Source organism: Cydia splendana, chromosome 8 (genome assembly GCF_910591565.1).
Source record: "Cydia splendana chromosome 8, ilCydSple1.2, whole genome shotgun sequence".
Taxonomy (NCBI): domain Eukaryota; kingdom Metazoa; phylum Arthropoda; class Insecta; order Lepidoptera; family Tortricidae; genus Cydia; species Cydia splendana.
Window position 1 is genome coordinate 9,932,794 of NC_085967.1, and position 26,842 is coordinate 9,959,635.

At 38.1% G+C, this 26,842-nt stretch overlaps 1 protein-coding gene across 1 annotated transcript in view; it reads left to right on the top strand.

The window, feature by feature from the left end:
* Nucleotides 1–299: 299 nt before the first annotated feature.
* Nucleotides 300–26,842, top strand: part of LOC134792822 (speract receptor) — a 72,394-nt gene continuing 45,851 nt past the window's right edge. Inside the window, exons 1-7 of the mRNA XM_063764212.1 lie at nucleotides 300–550; nucleotides 7,290–7,419; nucleotides 11,343–11,458; nucleotides 16,794–16,901; nucleotides 17,227–17,367; nucleotides 23,444–23,636; nucleotides 23,713–23,790. Coding sequence (XP_063620282.1) covers nucleotides 527–550; nucleotides 7,290–7,419; nucleotides 11,343–11,458; nucleotides 16,794–16,901; nucleotides 17,227–17,367; nucleotides 23,444–23,636; nucleotides 23,713–23,790 — 790 coding nt within the window. The 5' untranslated portion in view covers nucleotides 300–526. The remainder of the gene's footprint in view (nucleotides 551–7,289; nucleotides 7,420–11,342; nucleotides 11,459–16,793; nucleotides 16,902–17,226; nucleotides 17,368–23,443; nucleotides 23,637–23,712; nucleotides 23,791–26,842) is intronic.

Sequence of the window (26,842 nt, forward strand, 5' to 3'; positions counted from 1 at the left end):
ATCCATCTATCTAAACTAATACCTTTAAACGAGCAATTCTTGTTTATTTATATATTTCGCTATATGGGGGTTTTCGGGGGCAATAAATCGATCTAGCTAGGTCTTATCTCTGAAACAACGCACATTTTTTGAGTTTTTATGTTTTCCGAGCAAAGCTCGGTCTCCCAGATATTGTATAGGTAATTAAGTACCGTCAGCAAGTACGAGGCTTGTGTTAAAAAAGACAAAAAAAAATTAAACGACCATACGTTTAAATCGCCAAATTATTGTAGAGCCTATGTTCTTAAGAAGTAAGTAAAATGTGAGCGATCGTCGAATGAGTCAGGAGGGAGATGTCAGAGACTTGGTGTTGTCACGCCGCTCCGCCAGTCTGCACTCGCCGCCGGCCGAACGCGCGCGCCCGCCGCCTAGCGGGAAAACTTTACGGCATGGCGAAACTGTGCGGAAAATAGATCGCGACTTGTAATGACTTAGTTTAAAGGATTGTATGTGGAATTTGTTGTGAAGTGAAAGTTCGAGTGACATCATGAATACTTGGCACTGGATAAACGTATGTGTAACTTTTAGTTCATTATGTTGCAACTGTTATTTTAAAAGAATGTGACTGTAACTGAAATTATGTAAATGGGGAAGCGTGAATGTAGAGAGATCGTATACAGGCTCTAGTGCTACGACACGTAGCGTTCGTAGCACTTCCGGGTTACTAAATAATAGGCGTAGTTAGGTACTTAACTACTATAGTTCTGCCGTGCTAAAAACATATGCAGTAATCGCAGTTGAAACGTCATGCAATTGTTTATCTTGTTCTCTTTCAATAAGTTATATTTATTTAAACGATGTTTTTCGTGCAAGTACTGCACAAACGATAAGCAGGGCAGAGTTCGTTTTTTTAGCATTAGAAAAAAGGTACACAATCTTGATGTGTCTTTTTATTGAAAAAATAAGTCACGACAAATATGTAACAATGATGAATTATATACGATTATTTACATTCTTTTGATTTTATAAGTAATAGTTACAGATTTTTAAAAAGCGTTTTTCAATTTAGACACGTCAAGATCGCGTACTCTTTTTCTAATGCTAAAAAAACGAACTATAATTGACCCCCATTTCCAGTAAGCGGAGCCAATGGGAGTTAAAGGGCGATAATCTCGGAATCTAATTCTGATATATCTGATATATTCTAATATATAAATATATCTATATCACCTTACTTACGTAAGTAATGTGCCTTAACTTTTGACCCTCTTTTATGTATTTTTTTAACAACCAGAATCATAGAACTATTGAAGCTTTAACTCACTAGTTTCTTTTATTGTGCCATATTTAGTCGGAAAATACAAACCAAAGAATAGTATAATATATAGTACAAATATCTAGGAGACCGAGCTTTGCTTGGAAAACATATAAAAACTCAATAATGCGCGTTTTCTCAGAGATAAGACTAGCTAGCTAGACCGATTTATCGCCCCCGAAAACCTCCTTATAGTAAATTTCATCGAAATCGTTAGAGCCGTTTCGGAGATCCCCGAAATATATATATATAAATAAACAAGAACTGCTCGTTTAAAGGTATTAGATAGAAATAAACCTTTTTAATTTTAATATAGCTAGAAACCACGTGTACCTATATGTAATAACCAATGGCATATATGTACTGATATATGTACAATTGTTTATCGTATTCTCGCGCAGCAAATTACGAATACAAACTAGTATTCCAACGGTCGTTACGACTAAGAGTATTATGAATTAGAATTCTAGGTATTTACTTCTAGGTCTATTATTAGGATTCGATGGTTGGCTAATCCATCATTAAATTAGCATGTATCTAGCGCGAAGGTAGCGCGGGCGCAGGGCTCATTGTTCGGTGATGCGGGCGATCGCGCCATCAACACGGTACTACAACACTGGGTGGGAATATTAATGAATCGAATGATGTTATTCTGCGATCACAACATGATAATACTGGATTTACATGATATATTATTATAGGTACCACACATGGGGTTAAATTGTAAGGCGTGTCGCTTCTATACTGAAGGTTGTGAGTTCAAACCCCGGCTCACGCCTAGGGTTGCCAGATCGAAAGGCGCTATTATCGGGAAACAATAGAAATTTTTCGGGATTTTGGGACATAAGTCGGGAAATAAAAACATTCAAATTAAAGTAATTGTATTAAAAACAACGATATTTTACATTATTGGCACTACGTCAGCTCGCTCGCTCGACGACAGTTCGGAGCTTGAAATTATTGTTTTAAAACGTGAAGCTGTTTTTCGGGACAGTTTACACTTTGTCGGGAATCGGGAACACATGCTAAAAATCGGGTAATTCCCGCCAAATCCCGACCATCTGGCAACCCTACTCACGCCTAATGTGTTCAATCATCCGCATTGTCCTAGCGTGAGGACAGGGAATATAAGTCATATAACCCAAACCCGCTTATTTGTACATTTAAAGGCATAGATAAGGCATATACTAAGGGGCTAATCTAGTTAGGGACGTACTACGACCTATATGATATACCATTTTATGCCGTAGAGACGTATTTATCTTATAGGTATTTTGATTTCAATGGCATAATGATTGGATTGAGGCTCTGCAAGATGAGAGGCTGAGGGCCTACCGCGTAATCCGAAATTTCGTTATCTGCTTCTCTGTCGCTCGAATATGCAAGAGTAGTAGAGAGGCAAGTAACGAAATTTAGATACTTAGGCAGGTCTTCCGGATTGAATGAAACACAAGACAGTTTTTAATTATTTTCACGGGTACCCGACTAGCTAATAGTTTAGATGATGTTCTCGTGCAGCTAGATTCCATTTCAATGTAACTGATTATGCACTTGACTATTCGTTACTAGTCTCGATAACCCAATAAACTTTACTATAAATAGTTCTTATATTGAGCACTACTTACCGTTAAGGAATAGCGTCAGCTCAATAAGTAGTCCAACTGAATTGCAATAAAGCACGTCTTGTGCAGTCGGACAAGAAAATCAGATATAGAATTAATATTCCGCTCAATTCAATAGGGCAATCGGAAAGACGAGTTCAATTTTGGTTCAACTAATTCTGTAGCTAGCCGACGGAACATGACATGTCATTAAAAGGAATGAGATTTCCAAAAACACCAAAATCGTTAATAGGTATTTGTTTTACAACGGGCAAAGTTGTTGTTTAACCCCTCGCTAATATTGCTACCCGAGCAAGCGAAAGATTCCAAAATTAAACCACGAGCCTAGCGAGTGATTTGTAACGTGGAATCTTGAGCGTTGCGAGAGTTTTAATAAGGCACAAGGCCAAGGGTTAAACAAACTTTGACACCGAGTAAAGCATACAATTTTTCACCACACCACCGCGACTGACTGTTAAACAATACAAATCAAATTCAAATGAGCGCTAATAAATATTTCGTTGAAAGTAATTCTACCAGCCAAGCCAACACGCGCAAACGACTCAAAATTTGCATAAACTACTTTGCCACTCTTGCGAATAAAATTAAACGTTATCATCCGTTTTTTAAACCTTTACGAGCTGAAGTATGTACTGACAATACCTACTCAGTAACAGTCAGAGGCGGCGCAACAATATTCTACCGCAAGCCGCGCCTACTTTCCTTTCATCGGCTGTAGAAAAAGTGCTCAACTCTGAAAATTTTACACCCCGTGGAAAACAGAGTTCTTTCAACGCCCGCAACTTAACACGTTATTATATTTAATAGTTTTTAAAACATTATCCATGCGTCAAGTATTGTTGTAAGACTGTAAGTGAGGGTGCGCGCGCGCGTGCGGCCAGGCCATTGACGCTGTGACGCCGCGACACGCCAACTATGTCAATGCCAGCCCGCGGCACTATCGCGAATACTCTTATCGACCTATTCGGTTATTGAAAAACTACATCCACTCCTTATTTACATACATTCAAACGGGGTATTTCTGCTATTTAATCTCAATGGCATACCTTACGAATCCCAGTTACCTGGAGTCTATAAGTTTTATTGCTGGAAATACTTGGATTGTTGATAATATTGTTAAAATTGTTATATTGACCCCAACTGAATCCAATAGCGCAAATTGGAAATGGATTATTATATAAATTCTTCGCAGCTAAAGATTAATTCGACGGAAATCATCACGATTTTTACTTTAGGTGCAGGGCCATTCGAAAAACAATTTTAGTATACCACGTTTGTGCATAATGTTTACAATAATTATACGACGACGCATCATTATACGCCTTTTAAAAACCTATACGAGTTTTCAACTTTAGTCTGTTTATTTAAACTATGAAGCACTTATAGCGGCAGCCGTAGGTATACGGCCCCATATATAGCTATTAACCAATAATTTCCAACACCAAAGCATTTCAGCTAATTACCTATTTCCGGAGCTTTGCTTTGGTCAAAGGCCTGTAGTTGATCACTGATATTTATTACCAAGAAACCAATTAGCCCGCCGCTGCTGACGGATTTCAATATTGGTTGACTAATAGGAAAACCGAGATTTAATTAAGGAGGGACACAATTATTCACAGCTCAGTTTAACACACTTAATACTGACGTGGTTATCGGTTAATTAATGTTATACCCTTGACATTTAGATTAGGTGGATAAAGTAATTTACGTGTGGTAACATCATCATCATCATCATCATCATCATCATCATCATCTCAGCCATAAGACGTCCACTGCTGAACATAGGCCTCCCCCTTGACCTATGTGTGGTAACATACTTATGACTAAATTAATTAAGTATAGGTATTGTTATGCATATAAAGTAATGTATTTGCTGGGTGCGTAGCCAAAATGACAATCGTTTCGTTCTGTAGCGAACGAAACGCAACTGTCAGTCGCACAAATATTGAAGAGTGATAGAGAGACACAAAGCGTTTCGTTATGGTAGCGCAAACGATTGTCACCTTGGCTAGGTACCCTGAAATGGCACCAATTTTAAGTGTCATGCGTTTGTTTTCCAGGAATTCATTTTATACAAGTTAGAGTTACTTTTATACACTTTGAATTTCATACCTACTATTTAAAACTTAACTACTTATGTTGAGAATACGTTATGTTAAGATTATTAATAAAAATCTACTACCGATTAGGTAGATGTTTTTATATTGACAAAGAAATTGCAATTACCTAGTGATAAGTTCTCTTGCCAACAAAATAGGAATATGCAATGGAGCAGATACTGTCAGCAACAGAATAAACTGAGCGCGCTAATGTCCGATTTTATAACCGAGTTACAAATGTATAGGTCTAAACCGGTAACATTAGCATCTACTGCTGTGGACGGTACCTACTAAATTGCATAAATTCTCAATTTATATGGAACTAAGTGTAGTGCAACATTTTAATGAGCATGAAACCCTATTTACGTTCCCCGCTGTTTTAACCGGGTCATAGATTCATAAATATCTCCCACCAAGCTATTTTTACCGCATTGTACAAATGCGCCCTACCGTCTATGTGGGCCGAGCATCTACAGACAGATTGTCACTCACTTCGCGCACGGTCACGATGTTTTCTTACCTGTTTATAAACAATTCGTTTATTTTCTTTTACGTAGCTTTTTAGATCAATCAAATTACTTTGCGTCTATAGAATTAACTACTATAGATACATATAATATATAGCATATAATAATATGAGTAATATTTATTAATGAATATTAAATTAACATTTTTAACACAACTAAAAATAATTAAAAACACCTCTAACGATTATGATGAAATTTAGGAACAATATGAAAGAGAATAAAATCGAGATAAACAGTATACGAGTAAGTTCAATTCGAAAGAATCCATTTTCGCGAGTTCATTGGTTACTGGACGAATCTTAGACAAATTAAACAACTGTGTTAGAACTTGAATAGTTTCCATATTATCCTAAGTGCCGATATAAACTGCATAAACCTCGTGATACTGATTTTGCACGGTATATAATCACAACGAGGATAAAACTTTGTTTCAACACAAATATCTCGGCGAGAGTATCCCATTACGTCATTCTTGCAAACCGAGATGTCAACTTTCACAATGCCAAGCAAATTGTATGTGACTCGTACAAGCAGAGCCTGCACTGTTAACCTGTCGCCGACCCAACAAGTTTCGGTTTCGATCTCGATATCACATGTTATACTCGTACAATTTGCGTAAATGGGGGCGTATTCAGAAACGTAAAATATGATTCCAATTTGATATCCATTTTTGTGCGTCACGTTTCAAATGTGTAAGGCTGTCAAGAGCAAACACGACGCATTTTAACTCACTAATATGTGTTCAAAACGCGAAAGTTTTAAATAGAAGACGAGAAAATGTGGTTACTAAACGGAGCCAGTTTATATCCGACAATGCGAAATCAGTTCATGATGGTATTAGAGGCTATTTTTTTCTTCATTTCCTTGATATGATGAGGAAAAGCGCTATTCTTGAACTTACCCTTTATTAGTTTGAAGAATCTTTATAATCGAGATCGTAATATAAACTAAATAAACTATCTTAACCCTTGAGAACTTTGCTGTTTTGGGTAGCCAAAAGCTTTATAAAGATAAACTGTCATTATGCCCGTTAGAAGTAGGTACCTACATTTGCAAAACGTAGCCTAAATCGCTGCCGCCTAGGCAATAAATTTCAGCTACTTACTTACTCTCTTCAACAAAGCCTCGATTACGAATAAATCTCGCAAACAATACGAGCACATTGTTGTGTCCATAAAACTGGCTATAAGCGTTAATAGCAAAACGCTGTATGTGACTAAGCCTTATACCGGAGCGTGTGTTTAAAAGCCCCATGTATCCACTCTTCAAGGCACTTTATGAGCAGGCAATATCGGAAAAATGTTGGCCGCACGTGCGGACTGACAAACGGGTCGCGGGGATGAGGTTTTTCAATTCTAACTCATCGCAACCCTTCGTTTTTGGGGTTTCGGTGGCTTATTTGTAAGAGGATTATTTTCCTTTCTTCAACGTTAAGTTTACCTACCTGAAATATCAACTCAGTTAAATGCGATTTGTGTGCGCGTCGTTAAACTTTTTGATTGATTAAAGTCATGAAGTTTTTTGTTTTGATATTAAGAATTTGAGGTTTTAAAAACACTATACCAGTCGCATACCAAGCTGCATAATAAAATACCTAGCCCTTCTCTCACTTTCAGACTAACGTAGAGGTGCAAATATATATATACCATATTATTTTGCGGACTTAACAGATCCGTTGTTGTTAAATGTGCAGTGACGGTCATTATTGGTTGTAAGTTAATTTATATTTATTTTCTTCTGTTCTTAGTGGAGCTGGTGCTGGTATTTCCTAATGAGCTGCCCTGCTTCGGGCGAGGTCTTCACGCTCGGCTACATCACGGGCTCCGAGAGGCAGGAGGGCGACAACACTTATTGGAGACTCGGACGTGTCATTTCAGGTAAGGCGGTGTCACACTGCCCCGCACTTTGGAGCGGCGTCCGGTGCTGCGGTTTTTAGCTTTGTACTGTAGAATCTTGACTTGTATGCAAAAACAGCATGGTACATTGGATCCGCCTCTCCGTGCGAAACCTTTTCTTTTTCACACATTTCAACTATACGCTTCACCAATACTAGAGAGTCTTAATAAATACAAGAAATACTCCTGATACTCGTAAGTATTATAACATTTATATATATAGTCCACAATATATAAGTTTGTTGATTAAATGGATTTGTGCGAGTAATTAATTGTCAAACATTGACTGGCTCTTGTAGCATAATACGCAACGGCATATCAAATTAGGAACCTATATTGATTAAAAAAAAAATTAAAAACGCCATAGTGTTTAATACAGATCTATAAATAGTGTTGTTAAAGTTTTTTTAAAGATGAAAACGTTTAGGTACCTATCTGCCTTTAAAGCACTATTAACTTGTAGGTAAAGCATTGTTTTGTATTCTGCAGCCACTTTGTAACAAGTTTTTAACATAAGTAATATTTATAGTTACTTGTATGATTTATTTCAATGTCAGGTTATTTTTAGCTTCATTACAGCTTGTTATGGTTAAAGACATACAGCGTGACGTGTGAATCTGTAGTTTGACACGGATTTTCCTTCCTCTACTATAATAAATAATGAAACAACATGCATGACGATATATAACAGAAAATGTCATACAAGGGGTATCTCTGAATGGTACGAATGTAAGTAACAGTGCGTTTTATCACAACAATTTTAAGACTTCAAAATTATGGCACATAATGTGACCCATTTATTGCAGGGCGGGAGCGCCTAGGGAAGTAACGCAGTGTAAATTCCTACTACATTAGTACATTACGATACAAATGCGAAATTACTTTTTCGCACGTGTATTGTACAGCGTTTTACAGTACATATGGTCCTTTAAATTTTTGACATAGGCACGTATTGTCCTTAATCCTGCCCTAGGGCGGTAAAGTAGCACCATATGTACTATAAAATATATATGTATAATTATAAAATATTATACAGTATGCGAAAGTAACTCTGTCTATCTGCGTCATTAACGAGGAGCTTGTTTCATTGAAAATCAGCTTAGAAATTTTACTGGTGAGACTAAACAAAAGTCTTGTTTTGTCGATATTTTCCATTAACGTCAAGATTCCACGGCTCGAAGTTGGTCGTTGTGTTGAGGCAACACTTCGCTCCAGTTAAAACTTTCTTAGCGGGATTACAACAAAACCATTAGCAACTAGTTACTCTAACTTCCATCGTAATTACAAGCGTTGCTCAATTGAACTTGTTACTGTTTATATCGCGGCTAAATCGATATGACCTAATGCAATTCATACCTGCCACTTCTTGGCAGCTGACACATGAATCTAATAAGCTGATCCCATGGTTTCACTTGCGTTAAGATTATATTTCGTGGTTAGTTTATTAAAACTAGCAAAAAGCAGAGCTTTGTAAGGGCTCGCGGAGTTTTTCTACCTAAACGTACCGGACCGCGAGTTTGATCCAAGGTTTGTTCCATGTTCCATCGAGTGGGTACGTAATAAGTTCGTTAAGGACGCAGCTATAAGTGAAAGCAAGAAAGAAATATACTAACCGGACCCCGGTCGCTGTCCGGTACGCCTATCTGTTACAGCTTTTACTTTGTCCATTAAAAACGTGTCCAGACGATAAAATCAAATTGCCAATATCATCCACACGTTATATAGGTACAATTTCATAAGCGCTTAATACATCCTACACGGTCGCCAAGTACGTTTTGTAAGTGCTCATCAAGACGAGTGAGACGGCCAAAACAGAGTGTGCCTATGTTGCAACAAACGTGAATTCCACTAAATACTGCCAGGATTCAGCTACAGCTCTATCTTGAGTATCTCCCAAGTGCTCAAAAAGACGAATCGGATGACCAAAACAGCGTGTGCCTATGTTGTATAAAACCCGAGCTCCACTAGGTACTGCCAGGGTTCAGCATCAGCTATCTTGGGTACTACCTACCAAGTGATCATCATGACGACTCGGATGTCCAAAACAGCGTGTGTCTATGTTGCACCAAACCCGAGCTCCACTAGGTACTGCCAGGGTTCAGCATCAGCTCTTTCTTGGGTAATACTCTCCTAAGTGCTCATCAAGACGAGTGAGATGACCAAAACACCGTGTGCTCATATTACAACAAACCTGAGTTCTAATAAATACTACCAGGGTTCAGCTACAGCTCTATCTGACCAAAACAACGTGTGCCTATGTTGCACCAAACCTAAATTCCACTAGGTACAGCCAGGGTTCAGCATCAGTTCTATCTTGGGTACTACTCTCCTAAGTGCTCATCAAGACGAGTCTGATTACCAAAACACCGTGTGCCTATGTTGTATTAAACCCGAGCTCCACTAAGTACTGCCAGGGTTCAGCATCAGCTATCTTGGGTACTGCTCTACCAAGTGATCATTATGACGAGTCGGATATCCAACCCAGCATGTGTCTACTGCTATCCCAAGTGCTCATCAAGACGTGTCCAATTACTAAAACAGCGTGTGCCTATGTTGCACCAAACCTGAGTTCCACTAGGTACTGCCAGGGTTCTGGGTCATTTTGTTGAACTGCACGCCGACGTTGCAATTGGCGTGCAGTCGGCGTGCAGTTTCCATACAAGTTGCAGTCGGGTTGTAGTCTGTCTGTATCGGCCCTAAGTCACTGAAGTTTGTATTACCTAATATGCGTATCTTTTTTTATAATTTTGGCAGTTCCAAGCAATACTAACACTAAATAAAACTTATTCTCGAATTGAAAATACCCGATTTAAGTTTGCTAACACAACATGACTGATCAGTTCATCGGCGTCACAGAAGTTCACAGAACATACGAGTAAATTGACCTCCGCAGTGAATATACAGCAAGATTGGTTGTTCCAGTATTCACAGAAACTTAATTGCTAAATTAGGAATCAAACCGAGCGTAGCGAGATGGGTCAGAATCCAAAATTTTAATCCACTTTTGTATTCATCGCTGTTAGCACATAGTACATTAGCACGAATTTTAATTCATAATTTTTCTAACAGATGGCGCTAGTAGTAATACAAAGAGTTATTCCTTTATTTTATTTTTTTAGGTTTATAAAATGATATTTTTATGTTTGACAACACATCTAGACATGAATTTAAATTACTATGTTAAATTTCAAACCTAACAGTGCAATAGTTTTTCCGTAAAGTGTACCACAAGAATGCATAGTTTGTCGAATAGTGATAGGGCTCGCTTCGCTCGCCCTAATTACTTAGTATTTTAATTTAATTTTAATGTAATGCATTATTTTGGCCACTATTATTCACTGTTTTTAGACCTGGAAATTTTTATATTATTTGTACACAAAATAACGAGCTCATTAAATTTCCATATGAAAATATAATTCACAAGTGTTATTTTACACAAACAATACAAATACAACACAAAAGTATGACTACCCAACAAACGTATATCTAACAGACACAAAATGGTCTCCGTTAAAATTAAAAAAACCGGACAATTGCGAGTCGGACTCGCCCACCGAGGGTTCCGTACTTTTTAGTATTTGTTGTTATAGCTGCAACAGAAATACATCATCTGTGAAAATTTCAACTGTCTAGCTATCACGATTCGTGAGATACAGCCTGGTCACAGACGGACGGACGGACGGACGGACGGACGGTCGGACGGTCGGACGGTCGGACGGTCGGACGGTCGGACGGTCGGACGGACAGCGGAGTCTTAGTAATAGGGTCCCGTTTTACCCTTTGGGTACGGAACCCTAAAAAGCGGGGTACGATGGTTTTGAAATGCCCAAATTATATAAGTAGAATAAACATTTATTTCGTGTGTCAGACCATTTCTTTTAAAATGTATGTTTCTATTTTAACAGGTGCAATTTCAATGGCAGTTGACGAAGTGAACGAAAAGCTTCTCGGCCCAATGAATCACTCGTTACGGTTCGAAGTCGCAGAAACTTACGGAGACGAAGAAATCTCTATCAAGCAGGTAAACTTTCCTAAATAAGCAAAAACTTACACGCATTGAATACGGGATGTTTTTCAGTAAATATAGAGACATGACTTATGTTTGAGTAGGTAGTAAGACACTGTAGGTATTTTTTTTTTCAACAAAACTGCGATGGTGATCGTTGGTACGATTACATACTTACGGATTTTAATTTTCAAAGCTTTTACCTAAAATTCAAGCTAATTTAGACCCTTAATTTAGGAGTGTCGAATACTGTATTAGGAAATCTTTGACCCTCTTTTTGTATTAATTTTTTTTATATTATTAATCAGACTCATTGATACTATTGAGCGCCGGAGAGGTTTAAACTCACGACCTTCCGTGTTTTCTGCCAAATGAATCTGCAAAATACTTAATTCTATAATTAGGTATTATTTATTATTATGTAGGTACCTACTTCACTCACACAATATCTGAAATCTATAACCGTTTCTTGGGAATAAAGACTTACAAAATAATAATTTGAAATCGGAAAGCAGTAAATGCTGAGAATCGCAGTAAAATTAAAATTAATTAAAATGTTACTTGGCCGAACTTTTCTACTTGTACTGAAAATATTGAGTTAGGAATAATTGGTGATTTAACTTCAATTAAGACCAGGCGGCTTAGCACGGTCGCGTTTTTATCCCTTGTCACCATGCCTGTCACGTTCTAACAAGTATGTAAGTGCGAAAGGGACGCGCATAGTGATAGTCGATAAAAATCGAACCGTGCTGAGCCCGCTGGTCAACAAAACATAACAACATACTCGTATGATAATAGTGGGTACTATTATTTTTTCACGCCACTGTTCGGAAATGTGGCAATAGATGGTCTAAAACCAAGCTGGAAAGTAGGCAATAGCTGTAGCACCTGAACCACCACTACTACAATGTTTCATTGTTATCATCATCTGTCATTAGTGACGGTTCGCTACAGCAATGAGTATCATTTAAAACATAAAAATCAATAACAGGTCTTTTTTGGCGCGACTTTTTCCTTCAAAAATAAAATTAGGTTATTTATAGGATTCATTTCTTGTTTAAAAAAAAAGAAATGTCAAAACCATTCAGTTCATTTTTTTAACAATTATCCATTCAGTTCACGCTTAAGGCGTTTTTTTACTTTTGTAGCTGTTTGTGGTTTTTTTTAGCAAAAACGCTTCTAAGTTTAGTGTCGGTTTGAAGCAAATAACAGAAAAACGCCTCTTAAAAGTGATAAAAAAAGTAAAAAAGGCGGGATCTGAAAATACTTACTGAATTGGATAGTGTAAATTGTGTTTGACTAAAAAATACTAGAAACACGTATTACGCTCGCTATAAAAATGAGTTCTTCTAGTGAAGAAAATGATATTCTTACGCTGATGCCTACCGAAATTCAAGAGACAGCACAGGCAGTGGCTAGTAATTTGCTACCAGAGAAATCACGGGCTAGTACTTATAGTTATGCAAATGTTTTCTTATTTCCTCGCAGTAGTCGTGAAAAGCACTATGTAATGCCTCGGCCGGAAACGCTAAAGATGGACTCGTATTATTTGAGGGCCTCCACTAACGTGTCGGCCCTCAAACGCACTCGTCCAACTTTTAGCGGTTTTCCATCCTCTCCTACAATGTACTAATCATATGTTGTTGTGTTTTGTCTGGGATATAAATTAATTATAACGATCTACCTAGTCACGTAGGACAAAATAGGAAATATAAGTAGTATCTTAATTATATAAACGAGACCTAGATAACCGATTTATTGCCACTATAATTGAGATAAGATAGTTATATTACGAGTAGGTATTTCGGTAGTAAGATTATAAACGCTAGTTTTATAGGCCGTTGACCGGTAGGTAAATACACTTTGCCGTAACATAACAATGAAAATGATGTGTATGCTCTGAATTTCGGCAATAAAATTTGGATACTATTCATAATCCAGATAACAACAGGAGTTAAGTGTGACTAGACATGACAAGCGTATTAGTTAAAGTCTGATGCACTAAGAATATGATACCTAGCCACTTTCTTATCATTTAACGGCTCATAGGTACTGATACCTACAAGTAGCTACATACCTACTGAGAACAATTCACTGCCAATTTCACAAATTTCCGTACTAAGTGACCCGTTTCAATGTTCTTAAGTATATAATGTCAATGCACAAGTGGTGAATATTTTATATGCTTACAGCGTTAGGTTAGAATAGAATAATATACGTATAGTAGTTCCCTCATTGACCAAACAACATTACCTAATAAATTCCATTCTAAAGACAGTAAAGACTAATCCCTAATACCTACTAAACCCTTTTTCATAAAACTTTACCAGTCTCAATCTCAATCAATCAATCAATTTATGTTTTATCCCTTTCTTACAAATACACGAGTCAAAAGCACAGTTAAAAGCAAATAATTAATAGCTAAATAGGGCGTTTATGAATAACCCCATCAAACTAGGCCTGTAATATTTAAACAAAAATGTCTGGCTCTGTTACTTGGGACTGTCGACACTGACGGTATGTAAACGTGCCCTTAGGGATTAGTTGACTCTAATGGCTCTCATAATATTACCGAGGTATTTTACTATGACTGTGATGTATAGACATAAAGAATGTAATAAATCTGCCCTTTACTAAGTTCGAGAATATTTCAATGTTCGCGTGTCATGACCTCGCCACGCCGTTGATGTGGGTGCCTAAATGTGAACACATACATACATATTGCGAAATAGTTTTAATGCTTGGGTTTAAGTATAACAATGTTCAGTATTTTGCTGCTAAATTTTGATTGCTACTGGCGTATATTAGTTAGTAATACGCGGCGTGTTCATATACCTATACGCGGTTTTCTATCTTGTAAAATCACTATTTAACACACCTACGTACATAAGTATCACTTTTAAATTAGTTGTTTACCTATATGTTCCTTCTATTAAACTTAAGGTTAACTGGAAGAAATCCCATACAGGGATGTTCGCCTTTGTTGTATACTGTATTTAATTCACTCTGTAACTGTGTTTCTCGTGTTATTATTTCTACGTACAATAAAGTATATACATACATACATAAACAATATCAACTACCTAAGTACTTTTAGTTTTAGACGAGAATTCCCTTTTAGATAAACTGTTTAGGAGGTAATACTTTAATATCTAGGCGGTTTTTTCTTTAGTTCAAGGACACGTACTACCCTACTAAAAATTTAAAACGCTATAAACATATAGGTACTTAGTATTTAGTATGATTGTGTGACATGTTGGACACCTCACTAATTTAATTATAATATCAGAAGCGCTTGCTCGCCGTTGCACTCCAGAAATAATTCTACACAGCGTAATTCAGAATCACGATGACCTAGGCCTAGTAATCCAGATATCAGTATATAATACCTAAAGTCTATTATATATAGGTACCTATTGAATGTTTCGATATCGGGAGGCAATGCGCGTCCGACCCGCTGAATGGCTTCGCTCATTAGTTTAATTCACTTTGCGTAGCTGCGATCTTTTACCCACTGCATTAACAATTGTATTAACATTAAGCAGACTGACTCGAGAAATCCCTTTTGATATAAACCCAAATTTAATGTAACACAGCTTGAAGTAAGGGGCTGATATTTTGGTGTTGCTATGCTAATAAAAAAGTTAACTTTTGTTTTAGTGTGACTACACTATCTGCTATAAAATAGATGCTTAAGTATAATACCCATCATTAAGTTACCTGAAATAATGTGGCATCTCCATTATGATAGTGACAAAGTTCAGTTACCTACTCATACTATCATATTGTTTTACATGCAAGCTGTGTATCTATAATAGAGCTTTATGTGGCGGTACGGCGATCTTCTAAACTATGAGAACAATTTTAATTAAACTTTTGCAATCGTATTTCCTTTTCCCGGAGACTTATATGCTACATTGCATAGATACCAACGATATTGCCGCGTGCTCACTGAAAACTATGTATTAAAAAGCACTCGAAATGGACTTCGTAATAGGAAAAGTTTTGCCTCCAGCATCTCTACTAAGCTTAGGAAAGTATAGAAATGGAAAGATAATAGCAAGTTGAGCTTTAGTGTTTGATTCGTCTGCCCCTTTTATTTTTGTTTCATTCGGTTTCTTATATGGTTGTCAGATATTTGACCAGCTATCAGTACCTAACACCGTATCTATCTGTATGCCAGTTTGTTATATACCTACCTGTCCCACTGTTGGGCAAAAGCTCCCTCTTCGTCTTCCACGTATCCCTATCCTCGGAAGTCTCCCACCAGTCTCTGTCAAAGGTGTCAAGCTCGTCCCGCCATATTAAATATAATGAATATAGGTTATTAAAACGTCACAAAATTAACCATTTCAATGAAGAAAGGTTCTAGTGATACATTTTCTGCTTCGTTTATTAGAAACTTCTCGCAATTAATGTTTATTCATTTGTCGCGTCGCGTCGTAGTTCCGTGTCGCTTGCTGCCCACTGAGAACTTCAGGCCTGGCTCTATGTTCCTATTGCTTGCCGATTGCGGGCGAACTTTAGACTTAGCTTAACCATTGCCATTATAGCTTGGTCTTCATAATTTGTAAGACCTATGTGTAATTGAAGATGCTCTTATACTGGCTGTTTTAGAACGAACACTCGCCTCCGCTTTTAAAAGTGGATGGAATACACGGCCTGATGTTGATAGTTACTTAGCTACCCGTTGTGCCTAAAGGGTAACTGACAGAAAACAAATTGTACTTACTTAATGGCTTAAAAGGAAAGCAAATAAAGAACTTCTAACGAAATGGTCGAGCTCGTCAATTCAAATAAGGGCGCCATTAATTCCGACGCACTCTTTTTTCAAATTAGGAAAACATTCACTAGAAGTAAAATATAACTTTTGAAGTTGAAGTTGTTTTAGTGGAAAATGTATGCAGTGACTCCTTAGTTAATAACTATACGTGAAATTCCCAATATAATAATTTTGCTACTATAAGTACAGATTATAGATCTCTATCACGACTTTGTCATAGTTATAACTCGTAAACTAGACAACCATAAAATTTGTTTTACGGCGCTTCAGCTAAGTTTACTGCCACAAAAGCGCCTCGTAGTCTTTTCAACAGAAGTTAAACCCACCGGACTATCGGCAGATGCCTCTAGCCAGGGCCATAAATCTCTGCCGTGCCCTCTTTTGATGTTACGTACACGTACTAAAAGCAACACTCTTCACTGACCTTTGGTGGACCTTATGTTGTTTGCAATAAGCTTTACGTATCATTAGTTTAGCTTTGTGGACGTTGGTGATACTGGCTATAACCGTTATATTGCTGAAGGATGTGGAGTATTTACGCTTCATTTCTGTCTCCCTGATTGGAAGGTGGCGGCACTGTGGGCGCGAAATGTTTCTGCGTTCATCGGACCACAGGAGACCTGCGTTCATGAAGGAAGGATGGCTGCTGCATTTAATTTGCCTATGATCAGTTATGTGAGTGTACCTACATTACCTATTTTTAAGGCGCGTTGTTGTTTCCCTGTTAACTGAAGAATTTTGAATGACCAAGGGGCGTTAAAAATGTAGATATTTCCCTAATTTTATTCTAGCCATCTATAAACCTGTACCTAAGACTAGCCGACATTTTATTTTTTTATTATTAAACAAGTAAATACATTTTTATGCATGAAATTTTACTGTTACTGTTAGGTAATGTTGAAGTGTAAACTCGATTAGTTTCGTTTTAAATATTGATTTCGGCATAATTAAATAATATTTTTTTAAATATTATAAATATAATAATTTTATATGTTGACAGTACTGCCGCGACGTGACCCTGCCCTGCTCCAACAAGCCAAACAACATGCAAGGGTACTCTACGTTCGTCCGCACGCGGCCCTCCGACACCAGCATATCACGCGCCGTCGTTGACGTTTTGACGCATTTCAACTTTATGCATGTGAGTACCTACTACCATTTCTAAATCATTCAGAGCATTTTTTGCAGACCAAAATACGTACCAAAGGAAGGAATACAGACCCTAATAATGTCGGTCCTATTTATAAAGCATAAGTATTAAGAGCCAACAGGAGTGGTCATTCCTCCATACAAACGTAGTCCTCGTTTTCCTCCGTGGTTTTTGAAGCTAGAGCAATGATTTTTTCAACACAGATTAATATTGTCAATATCTGTGTCGGACCGTTTTGCTTTTTTTGATATTTTTGTTTTTTAAGGCGCTAGAGCCCTTCAAAAACGGCCAAAATGGCCTAATAGACTATGCCGCAATGAGAGGCGTGGTATTCAAAACTGATATCAATTAGCCAAAAAAGCAAAACGGTCCGACACAGATAATTTCATAATCATTTAGATTTCCAAATTTGGTTACGATTGGTTAAGTTTTGGGGGAGGAAAAAGAGGACTACGAAACCTCGATTTTTGTCATTTTTACGCAGGATTTTTCGCCTCAGCTGCAGTTGTCCCTATCGCACTAATTTTAGGGGCGGAGTCAAGTTTCTAAATACGTACACAGCCAGAAAAGTGATGGGCAATAGTCGACATTTAATGTCGATAATCTAGTGATGTAAGAAGTTATCGATAAACCGTCTTGTGTGATCTAGATCCTAAGATACAAGGGGTTTTGGGTTGAGAGTAGGGAACACATTTTTGTAGTTATGATATACAATCTATTATGAACTTTTTGATTCTAATATTTCAAATTAGAAATCAAAATCAAAAATATTTTATTGCATGGTTAAAATGGGTTAACAAAATTTTTAGGTACCTACAGGCACGCTTCGTAATTGTCGAGCAATTTAGGGTCCTAGCTGAATTGGTTGTTCCATACTTACTCGTGCTCTATGGAATGTCCAATTTAGCTAGAACCCTAAATGGCTCAACAATCACGGAGCGTGACAGTACAAATGATTCATGTTCTGTATATCCTGCCCTACAATGGCGTTAATATTTGGTTGTCATGTCTATACTTCGTTTTTAAGCATTATTGAAAAAAAAAATAGTAAATACTAATATTAACCACTAAGTACATAACTATTACAAAAAAAGCTAAATAATTATACGATTGCATGCTTAAAAAAGACACGTCACCTTCACTCTAATGCTAAACAAACGAAGAATAAGAACTAACAGCGATAAGACCGCCTGTTGCTACCTTTATCTACATTGTAAATCGGTTTTAGGATTCCGTACCCAAAGGGTAAAACACGGGACCCTATTACTAAGATTCCGCTGTCCGTCCGTCCGTCTGTCACCAGGCTGTATCTCACGAACCGTGATAGCTAGACAGTTGAAATTTTCACAGATGATTTATTTCTGTTGCCGCTATAACAACAAATACTAAAAACAGGATAAAATAAAAATTTTAGTGGGGCCTCCCATACAACAAACGTGATTTTTGACCGAAGTTAAGCAACGTCGGGCGGGGTCAGTACTTGGATGGGTGACCGTTTTTATAAATAATGGTACGGAACCCTTCGTGTGCGAGTCCGACTTGCACTTCGCCGGTTTTTTTTAAATTTGTTTTTATGTTTGTGGTGTAAAAAAGAATATTTTAGAGTCAGACCAAGAAAAGTCTACAGCAATTTTGATAGCACACGCAGTGCAAGTGTTATTTATATGTCATAATTTCATAGAAGCGACGTTTGCAATAATACTTGCACTGCGTGTTCTATCAAAATCGCTATAGATTTTTCTTGGCCTAACTCTACTTTAAATTACAAAGTAAGGCCTAAATTATAAAATAAGGCCCATCAATGTTTTTTTTTGTGTTTATTAAACTTGATATTTTGTCTATAGTGTTAGCGGACATGGCCTCAAAATTTAAACCCGCTTAAGAATCGGGCCTTATTTCGTGCATTATATACAATACTACCCATTTTTGTGTAGTCATTATTTATACTATAGAAGCATTGTTTGAGTAGCCAATTAATTAGACAGTATTTTTTTAAAGGGCAACGGTGGCAATATTTTAAGGTCTGGATAATAAGATACAGATATTAATAAGGATATCAATGTAAGTGAATGTTACCATGACTACCAAACAAACAAATGTGATAGAATTTGCCAGCTGGCATTGTAACATTCAGACAGTTACCTATGTACCTAATCTGAAATATGAATAAATTAGTAATATTTTAAACAGGAAAGTAAACCGAATTTTAGTGAATAGAATCAGGCGTTACTTTGCGGAAATCCATACTAATTAAAACCAAAATATTACTTTGCTAATCCGCGAAAAGATAACGTGCTAGTCAATCAGTGCTAACCCGTTATACTTACTTGCGTATTTTTACATGCAATTAATATTCCCACCCTCCCACCGCAAAAATAAATACGCAAATAAATATAACAAACCACCACCAAAAGAATAAACCTCGACACGTGTTTCGCCTCTCTACGAGGCATCCTCAGGAGTTGTTGACGGTCTGACGCCCGGCAACGGAATGACCTGTCTAGAATGGTCGGCCATATTTATACCTTGACCGCTCCCCCTACCGTGCAAGTGTGAGTGAGATGGAAAAATTCGTAATAAAGGCGATGACGCAACATTCAATTGTTCGTTAAGAATCATGCCCCTATTGTTGTACCTAATTATTTCCAGTTGTTCCAGAACACCCAAACGCAATCCCTTTTCGCAAACATGTAAAATATCAAACCGAATTTTGGCCTTTTGCTGGACACAATCACAATAGTAATTTGTTTTACAAGAGGGCAAAGTTTATCGCCACCGGTTGATGCATTTGCAGCACCAATGGTAGAAAATGCAAGCTCATCATCAACTGCATAATCGACGTTTGATATGACTATTGAATCCGAGCTTTTTGATCATGAATCAAAGGGAAAAACAAAATTTTAGAAGGTCGCAGAATAGTGGATTTAAAATATTTATTTTCTGTGATCTCAAATATCAGGCACGATCATACAAATTGTACATTTGCTGATCTTGCCTTTGTCATTGAAAGACGTAAGGGTTTACACAGAGAATATATATTTAAGTGTAATATGTGCAAAAAAAAGGAAACGATACACTCTGAAGACCCAAAAAGAAAATGTTAGTAAATACTGCTCCTCCCCATGGTTACTTGGTTCCTTATTCAACCTACCTGAAATTAAACGAGTAGGTTAGTAAATTATATCATTTTACAGTATAAAGTTAAATGTTTAGGTATCTCAATCACTTACTCACTGGTGGACATGGACGCAAAATTTTTGCCCATCTACTTATACTATCTTATAAAAAATGAAATTTTGAAAGTTAGCACGCTTAAAGTTCGTTTTTTTGCATTAAGGTAACAGATTTTGACATGTCTTATTAAAAATTACCATTGAAAAATAAGTCATAGCAAATATGTTAGAATTATAAATCATATTAATCATATTAATGAGCAAGAGCACCCTAAACCGGCGAGCGTGTATGAGGAATGTTATGAATGTGAAGGAAGCGAAAGTGGTATGTCAGGATCGTAGCAAGTGGAAATCCGTGGTCTCTGCCTACCCCTCCGGGAAATAGGCGTGATTGTATGTATGTATGTATTAATCATATACTTTTTTATATTCTTTTGCTTTCATAAGTAATATAAACTAATTTTTGAAAGCGTTTTTCAATAATTATTAATAAAAAGACACGTCATGATTGTTTACCTTCTTTCTAATGCTAAAAAATAACGAACTATAATAACCGGGCCTTATTTGGTACAGAACCTTGATTTGATAGGTACATCGGATATTCTGGGCCCCTGAGTTTGTTACGTAAAGGACAAAATGGTGACATGTGGTTAGAGCTGATACTGTTAAACTAGTGGTTCTGTGCGCTAAGTATAAAAAATAAGCTTCAGCGAACTCATTAAGCCTAGAAAAAACCCTACACCCTACTGCCACTTAAGTCAGTCTTGAGTCTTTGAATCAATTTCCGTAGTAGTACTACTACTACTAAGGTACTAGGAGGTAATAAGGCCTATAGTAGGTATAATAAGGCCTACCTGAAAAATAATGTTCTTACAACAGTGTAACCTTTAATATTTAAGATTTTAGTAACTATAGGATGAGGGGGACATATTAAATTTATTCCCTAATCTTAAGTTCTAATATATTTATTACTTATCATTATAAATACATAATGTATATTTATGTGTAGGTATATGTATTATATTTATGTGCTTACTTAACTAATAATTATTCTTGTACTATGGTATTCAGTTCTTTTTTTATTATATACTTAATCTTATTAGGCGTATTACTTATTTCTAGAAAAACTCTATTAGGAAAGTTGTTTAGAATAGAAGGTAAGTATGAATTCCAAACTCTATTGCCATATTCATTAAATATTATGTGTGTAACTAATAAACACGATTTACCTATATGTATGTAGGTACCTACCTATACTTCGGCAAGTCATCTTTGACATTAGAAAAATGCAGCAAACTTAAAAAAAATGTAATCGACAATGATCGACCTCCCATAATAAATTAAATTTAGTGCCTTTTTCTAATGTTAAAGTTGGCTGTTGAGTGTAAGAGTATATATAAGTAAGTACACGATTTATTTTCCCTACCCTTTTGACTCATTATTTGACGTTATCATGAATTCTTTATAAGTAAGTATCATAAGTAGGTACCCTACGTACAACACAAATGTCATAATTATTGTAATATTATAACCAGAAGTTTTGTAAACAACACGTAGGTATAACAAAAGGTATAGGTACTTACTTGAATAAAGGTAGATGAATTGCGTGCGGTCCAATAGGTAACCACAACTCACGGAGTCCAAAACAATAAGCTGATCAGCAAAGTCAAGTAAACAAAGCCAAGTCACAGTAGTAGAAAGATTATCGAGTTCCGTAAACGTAAGCCGGGTCAAAAAATTCAATCGCAACACAGTAAGTAATAAGTGAACGCCTCGTGGCAGTAACGCACGAAAAATAACATTGCAAATTGTCGGCAATGAGGCGCGCGCGGGTGCACGCGTACGCATCTGTGTGCGTGCATTACACACACAAATACAGTCTCTCACGCCCCGTCAGAGCGACGGGTATATTCAGCTTGAAATCTCAAAATTGACTTTTAGCTCAGCTCCCGTTTCGTCTTAAGTCTGTAACTGTGTTGTAGTTTTTGTCAGCATGTAGCTCTCCTGGCGTTAATTCCACTTCAAGACACAACAATTATAAGTGACATGTGTATTGAGAACAAGATACTTACTTACGGTCTATACAAATTCAAACCTACATTTTTGTATGATCTAACCATTTAAACGTAAATATAAGTTCAGAGGTGCTTTTCTCATAGTTTTGTTGACTGCACGATTAAGTTTACATCTGAATATTCTCGATAAATATACGTCTGTATCCAATAAATACTCAAAAGATCAATGTAGCATTTATCGATGTTTAAAATTAGAGCATGCCATTCGGTATCCCTCTGAACTGCTCCTTTTATTGGTCCATTTGGCACAGGAATGACCGGAGCAGATGCGCCAAGTGGTTCCGTACGTTATGGACCGATTTGAATAGGAACCTGATTCTCATTGGCATATTATTATGTACTTATAGAAGATTTATTTATTAACTAGTGACTCTTTCCCCCTAGATGAGACACATAAATATATTTGCCTACTAAAATAGTAGTAGTAGTAAAACACTTTTTTGTACAAAAATCAAAAGAAAAAAAAAATTACATTCGTCATTAGTACAAAGGCGAACTTATTCCTTTGAATTTGGGGGATACCTGTTATTCCTTCGATTTCATGTTTCTCTTATTGAATTCCCTTTAAATACGAAACATCTTAACCTATACTTCTTTAGAATCGTTGTACAACTGGTAAATCAATAGGTTGTCTAGAATCTTAACCTAAAAAACCAATTAAAAAGGCAATTGTTGATTTCCAAACTAAATATTTTTAGTACCTACTAGTAAATAGGTACGTAAGTATTGAAGTTAAGTACTTTACTTAATAGTGTTTTTAAAAACAAACATAAATTCAGAAACGTTGTCAATTAACTGTAGTTTTGTAATTTGTTGCAGGTAACCTTTCTTTATTCAAACGCACTGAACAAAGATTTCTCCAGACTCGCACAGGCCATCATCGCTGCAGTTAAGGAGAGGCAAATATCAGTTCGGAAAACTGAAGCATACAGACATTCCTACTACTTCGGCTATAACTATACTCGCAACCCCTTCCTGGAGATCGTTCAGGAAACTTACAAAGACACTAGAAGTTAGTATCCAAAGTTGTTCCCATCAAAAATACAGCTCCTGGTGCTTCCATTGACTTAACTTGGAATTTTTCGCAGTTTATGTATTGGTGGGGAATTACCACGACCACGTTGGACTTCTGATGGCTTTGGACGCCATGCAACTTTTAGACTCTGGTAAGTACCGAGTAAAGTGTCATTCTATGGAACTTGCTAACTATGTAAACAAGTCACTAGTAAATTCATTATTCTTCGACAATTTCAATATAGCGGTTTGATTACATCAAGTTCCATAGAATGACACTTTCCTGGAATATATTTTTACAAATCAATTCTATTGAATATATCTACACAAAAATATAGCTTTTGTTATTTTCCAAACTCGGATGACACCTCTAACACCCGGGTATGTCCTTAGGACCCGGGTATGTCCTTAGGACCCGGGTATGTCCTTAAACTACGTCCAAGACCACCGGTGGACGGGCAGCAGCGTCCCTCAAATTCGGTGTACTCGACTGCGATCGCCAACCCGCCTGCCAAGCGTGGCGATTATGGCATTCACCCCCCATCATGATGAGCACAATAGAACCACGGCCCCGAGGTTCCGGCGACCCCCGGTGCTCTGGCTATGGTAGCGGTCAGGGCATTAGCGGGGTCAGGGGTGCTAAGAATCTCCGGCAAAGATCCGGCTACCCGCCCCGACGACGACTGGCCCTGGTAACACACAACATACGCACTATGAGGACTGACGAAAAGATCTGCGAGCTGGAAGAGGAACTGAGCAGGTTACACTGGGACATTGTAGGGTTATGCGAAGTCCGTAGAGAGGGGGAGGACACGACAACCCTGAAGTCTGGTAACTTGCTCTACCACCGGGAGGGCGACCAACAGTCTCAAGGTGGTGTCGGGTTTCTCGTTCACAAGTCCCTCGTAAACAACATAATAACCATCGACAGTGTGACGAGCAGGGTGGTATACCTAATACTCAGAATATCCAAAAGATATTTGCTGAAGGTCATTCAGGTATACGCACCGACCTCGTCACACTCCGATGATGAAGTAGAAGCTATGTATGAGGACGTAAGTAGGGCCATACATACTTCTAAAACCTACTTTACTGTTGTTATGGGGGACTTCAACGCAAAGTTGGGCAAGAGAAGCGGGGATGAGTTGAGAGTGGGGCAATTTGGGTATGGGCAACGGAACCCTAGGGGTCAGAGGCTGGCCGACTTTCTGGAGAGAGAGGAACTCTTCATGATGAACTCTTTCTTCCAGAAGCCGCCTCACAGGAAATGGACCTGGATGAGTCCTGACGGTTCCACGAGAAACGAGATAGACTTCATCATGACCGACAAGAAACGGATATTCAGTGATGTCTCTGTGATCAACAGGGTAAAGACCGGTAGTGATCACCGAATCGTAAGAGGCACACTGAATATCAATATTAAACTTGAAAGGTCCAGCCTGATGAAGTCTACGCTCCGACCTACTCGAGCCTATGTTCAAAACCCCGAAAGCTTTCAACTCGAGCTCTCTAACCGCTTTGCTTGCCTAGAGAACTTGGCTTCAGTGGACGAAATCAACGACGGGCTAGTGGAAACTGTCCACACAGTAGGGTCTAAGTTTTTTAGATCCCGCCGTAAAGATAGACCTCAGAAATTGACCGAGCAAACCTTAAACCTCATGGCTGAACGACGCTCGCTACAGTTGCAGTCTCCCGATGACGCGGAGTCATATAGGCAGCTCAATAGACGTATATCTAAGTCCTTGCGACATGATCTGCGTCTCTTTAATACTAACCGTATTAAAGAGACTATTGAGCGAAACCAAGGCTCCAAAGTGTTCGCAAAGGACAAGTCTATTGGGCAAAGCCAGCTGACAAAGCTGAAACGGGAAGATGGCAGCATAGCGTCGAGCAAAGCGGAGGTTTTAGGTGAGATCGAGAGGTTCTATGGACAGTTATACACTTCGATCGCAAAGCCCGTTGACAGCTTGGTAGGAGATCCAAGAGCCAAGCTGTCCCGACATTATACCGAAGATATCCCGGACATCAGTCTGTACGAGATTAGGATGGCCCTGAAGCAGCTTAAGAACAACAAGGCGCCGGGCAAAGACGGAATCACTTCAGAGCTTCTGAGAGCGGGTGGAACACCGGTACTTAAAGTCCTCCAGAAGCTCTTTAATTCCGTCTTGTCCGAGGGCATAACGCCTGAAACATGGAATAGAGGCGAGGTGGTGCTGTTCTTCAAAAAAGGTGATAACAACCTATTGAAGAACTACAGACCCATCACGCTTCTGAGCCATGTCTATAAGCTGTTTTCAAGGGTCATCACGAACCGTCTCGAACACAGACTTGATGACTTCCAGCCTCCCGAACAAGCCGGTTTCCGAAAAGGCTATAGTACCATAGACCACATCCATACGCTGCGGCAAGTTATACAGAAGACCGAAGAGTATAACTTGCCATTATGCTTAGCGTTTGTGGACTATGAGAAAGCCTTCGATTCGGTGGAAACATGGGCGGTGCTTGAGTCTCTTCAGCGATGCCATATTGACTATCGGTACATCGAAGTGTTGAAGTGTTTGTATAGTAACGCCACCATGTCGGTCCGAGTACAGGAGCAGAGCACGAGGGCGATTCCATTGCGAAGAGGCGTAAGGCAGGGAGACGTTATCTCTCCGAAACTGTTTACTGCCGTAATGGAAGACGCCTTCAAGCTCCTGGAATGGGAAGGACTTGGCATCAACATCAACGGCGAATACATCACTCACCTTCGGTTTGCCGACGATATCGTAGTCATGGCAAAGTCGATGGAGGAACTTAGCATGATGCTCGATGACCTCAACCGAGTTTCACAACGGGTGGGCTTGAAAATGAACATGGACAAGACGAAACTTATGTCAAATGCCAATGTTGTGCCCATCCCAGTCTCTGTTGGGAACTCGGTACTCGAAGTTGTTGACTCGTACATCTACCTAGGACAAGTAGTCCAATTAGGTAGGTCCAACTTCGAGAAAGAGGTCAACCGCCGAATCCAACTCGGTTGGGCAGCGTTCGGGAAACTACGTAATGTCTTTTCGTCCGACATACCTCAGTGCCTCAAGACGAAAGTCTTTAATCAATGTGTGTTACCAGTGATGACTTACGGCTCCGAAACGTGGTCTTTCACTATCGGCCTCATCTCAAAACTTAAAGTCGCTCAACGAGCTATGGAGAGGGCTATGCTCG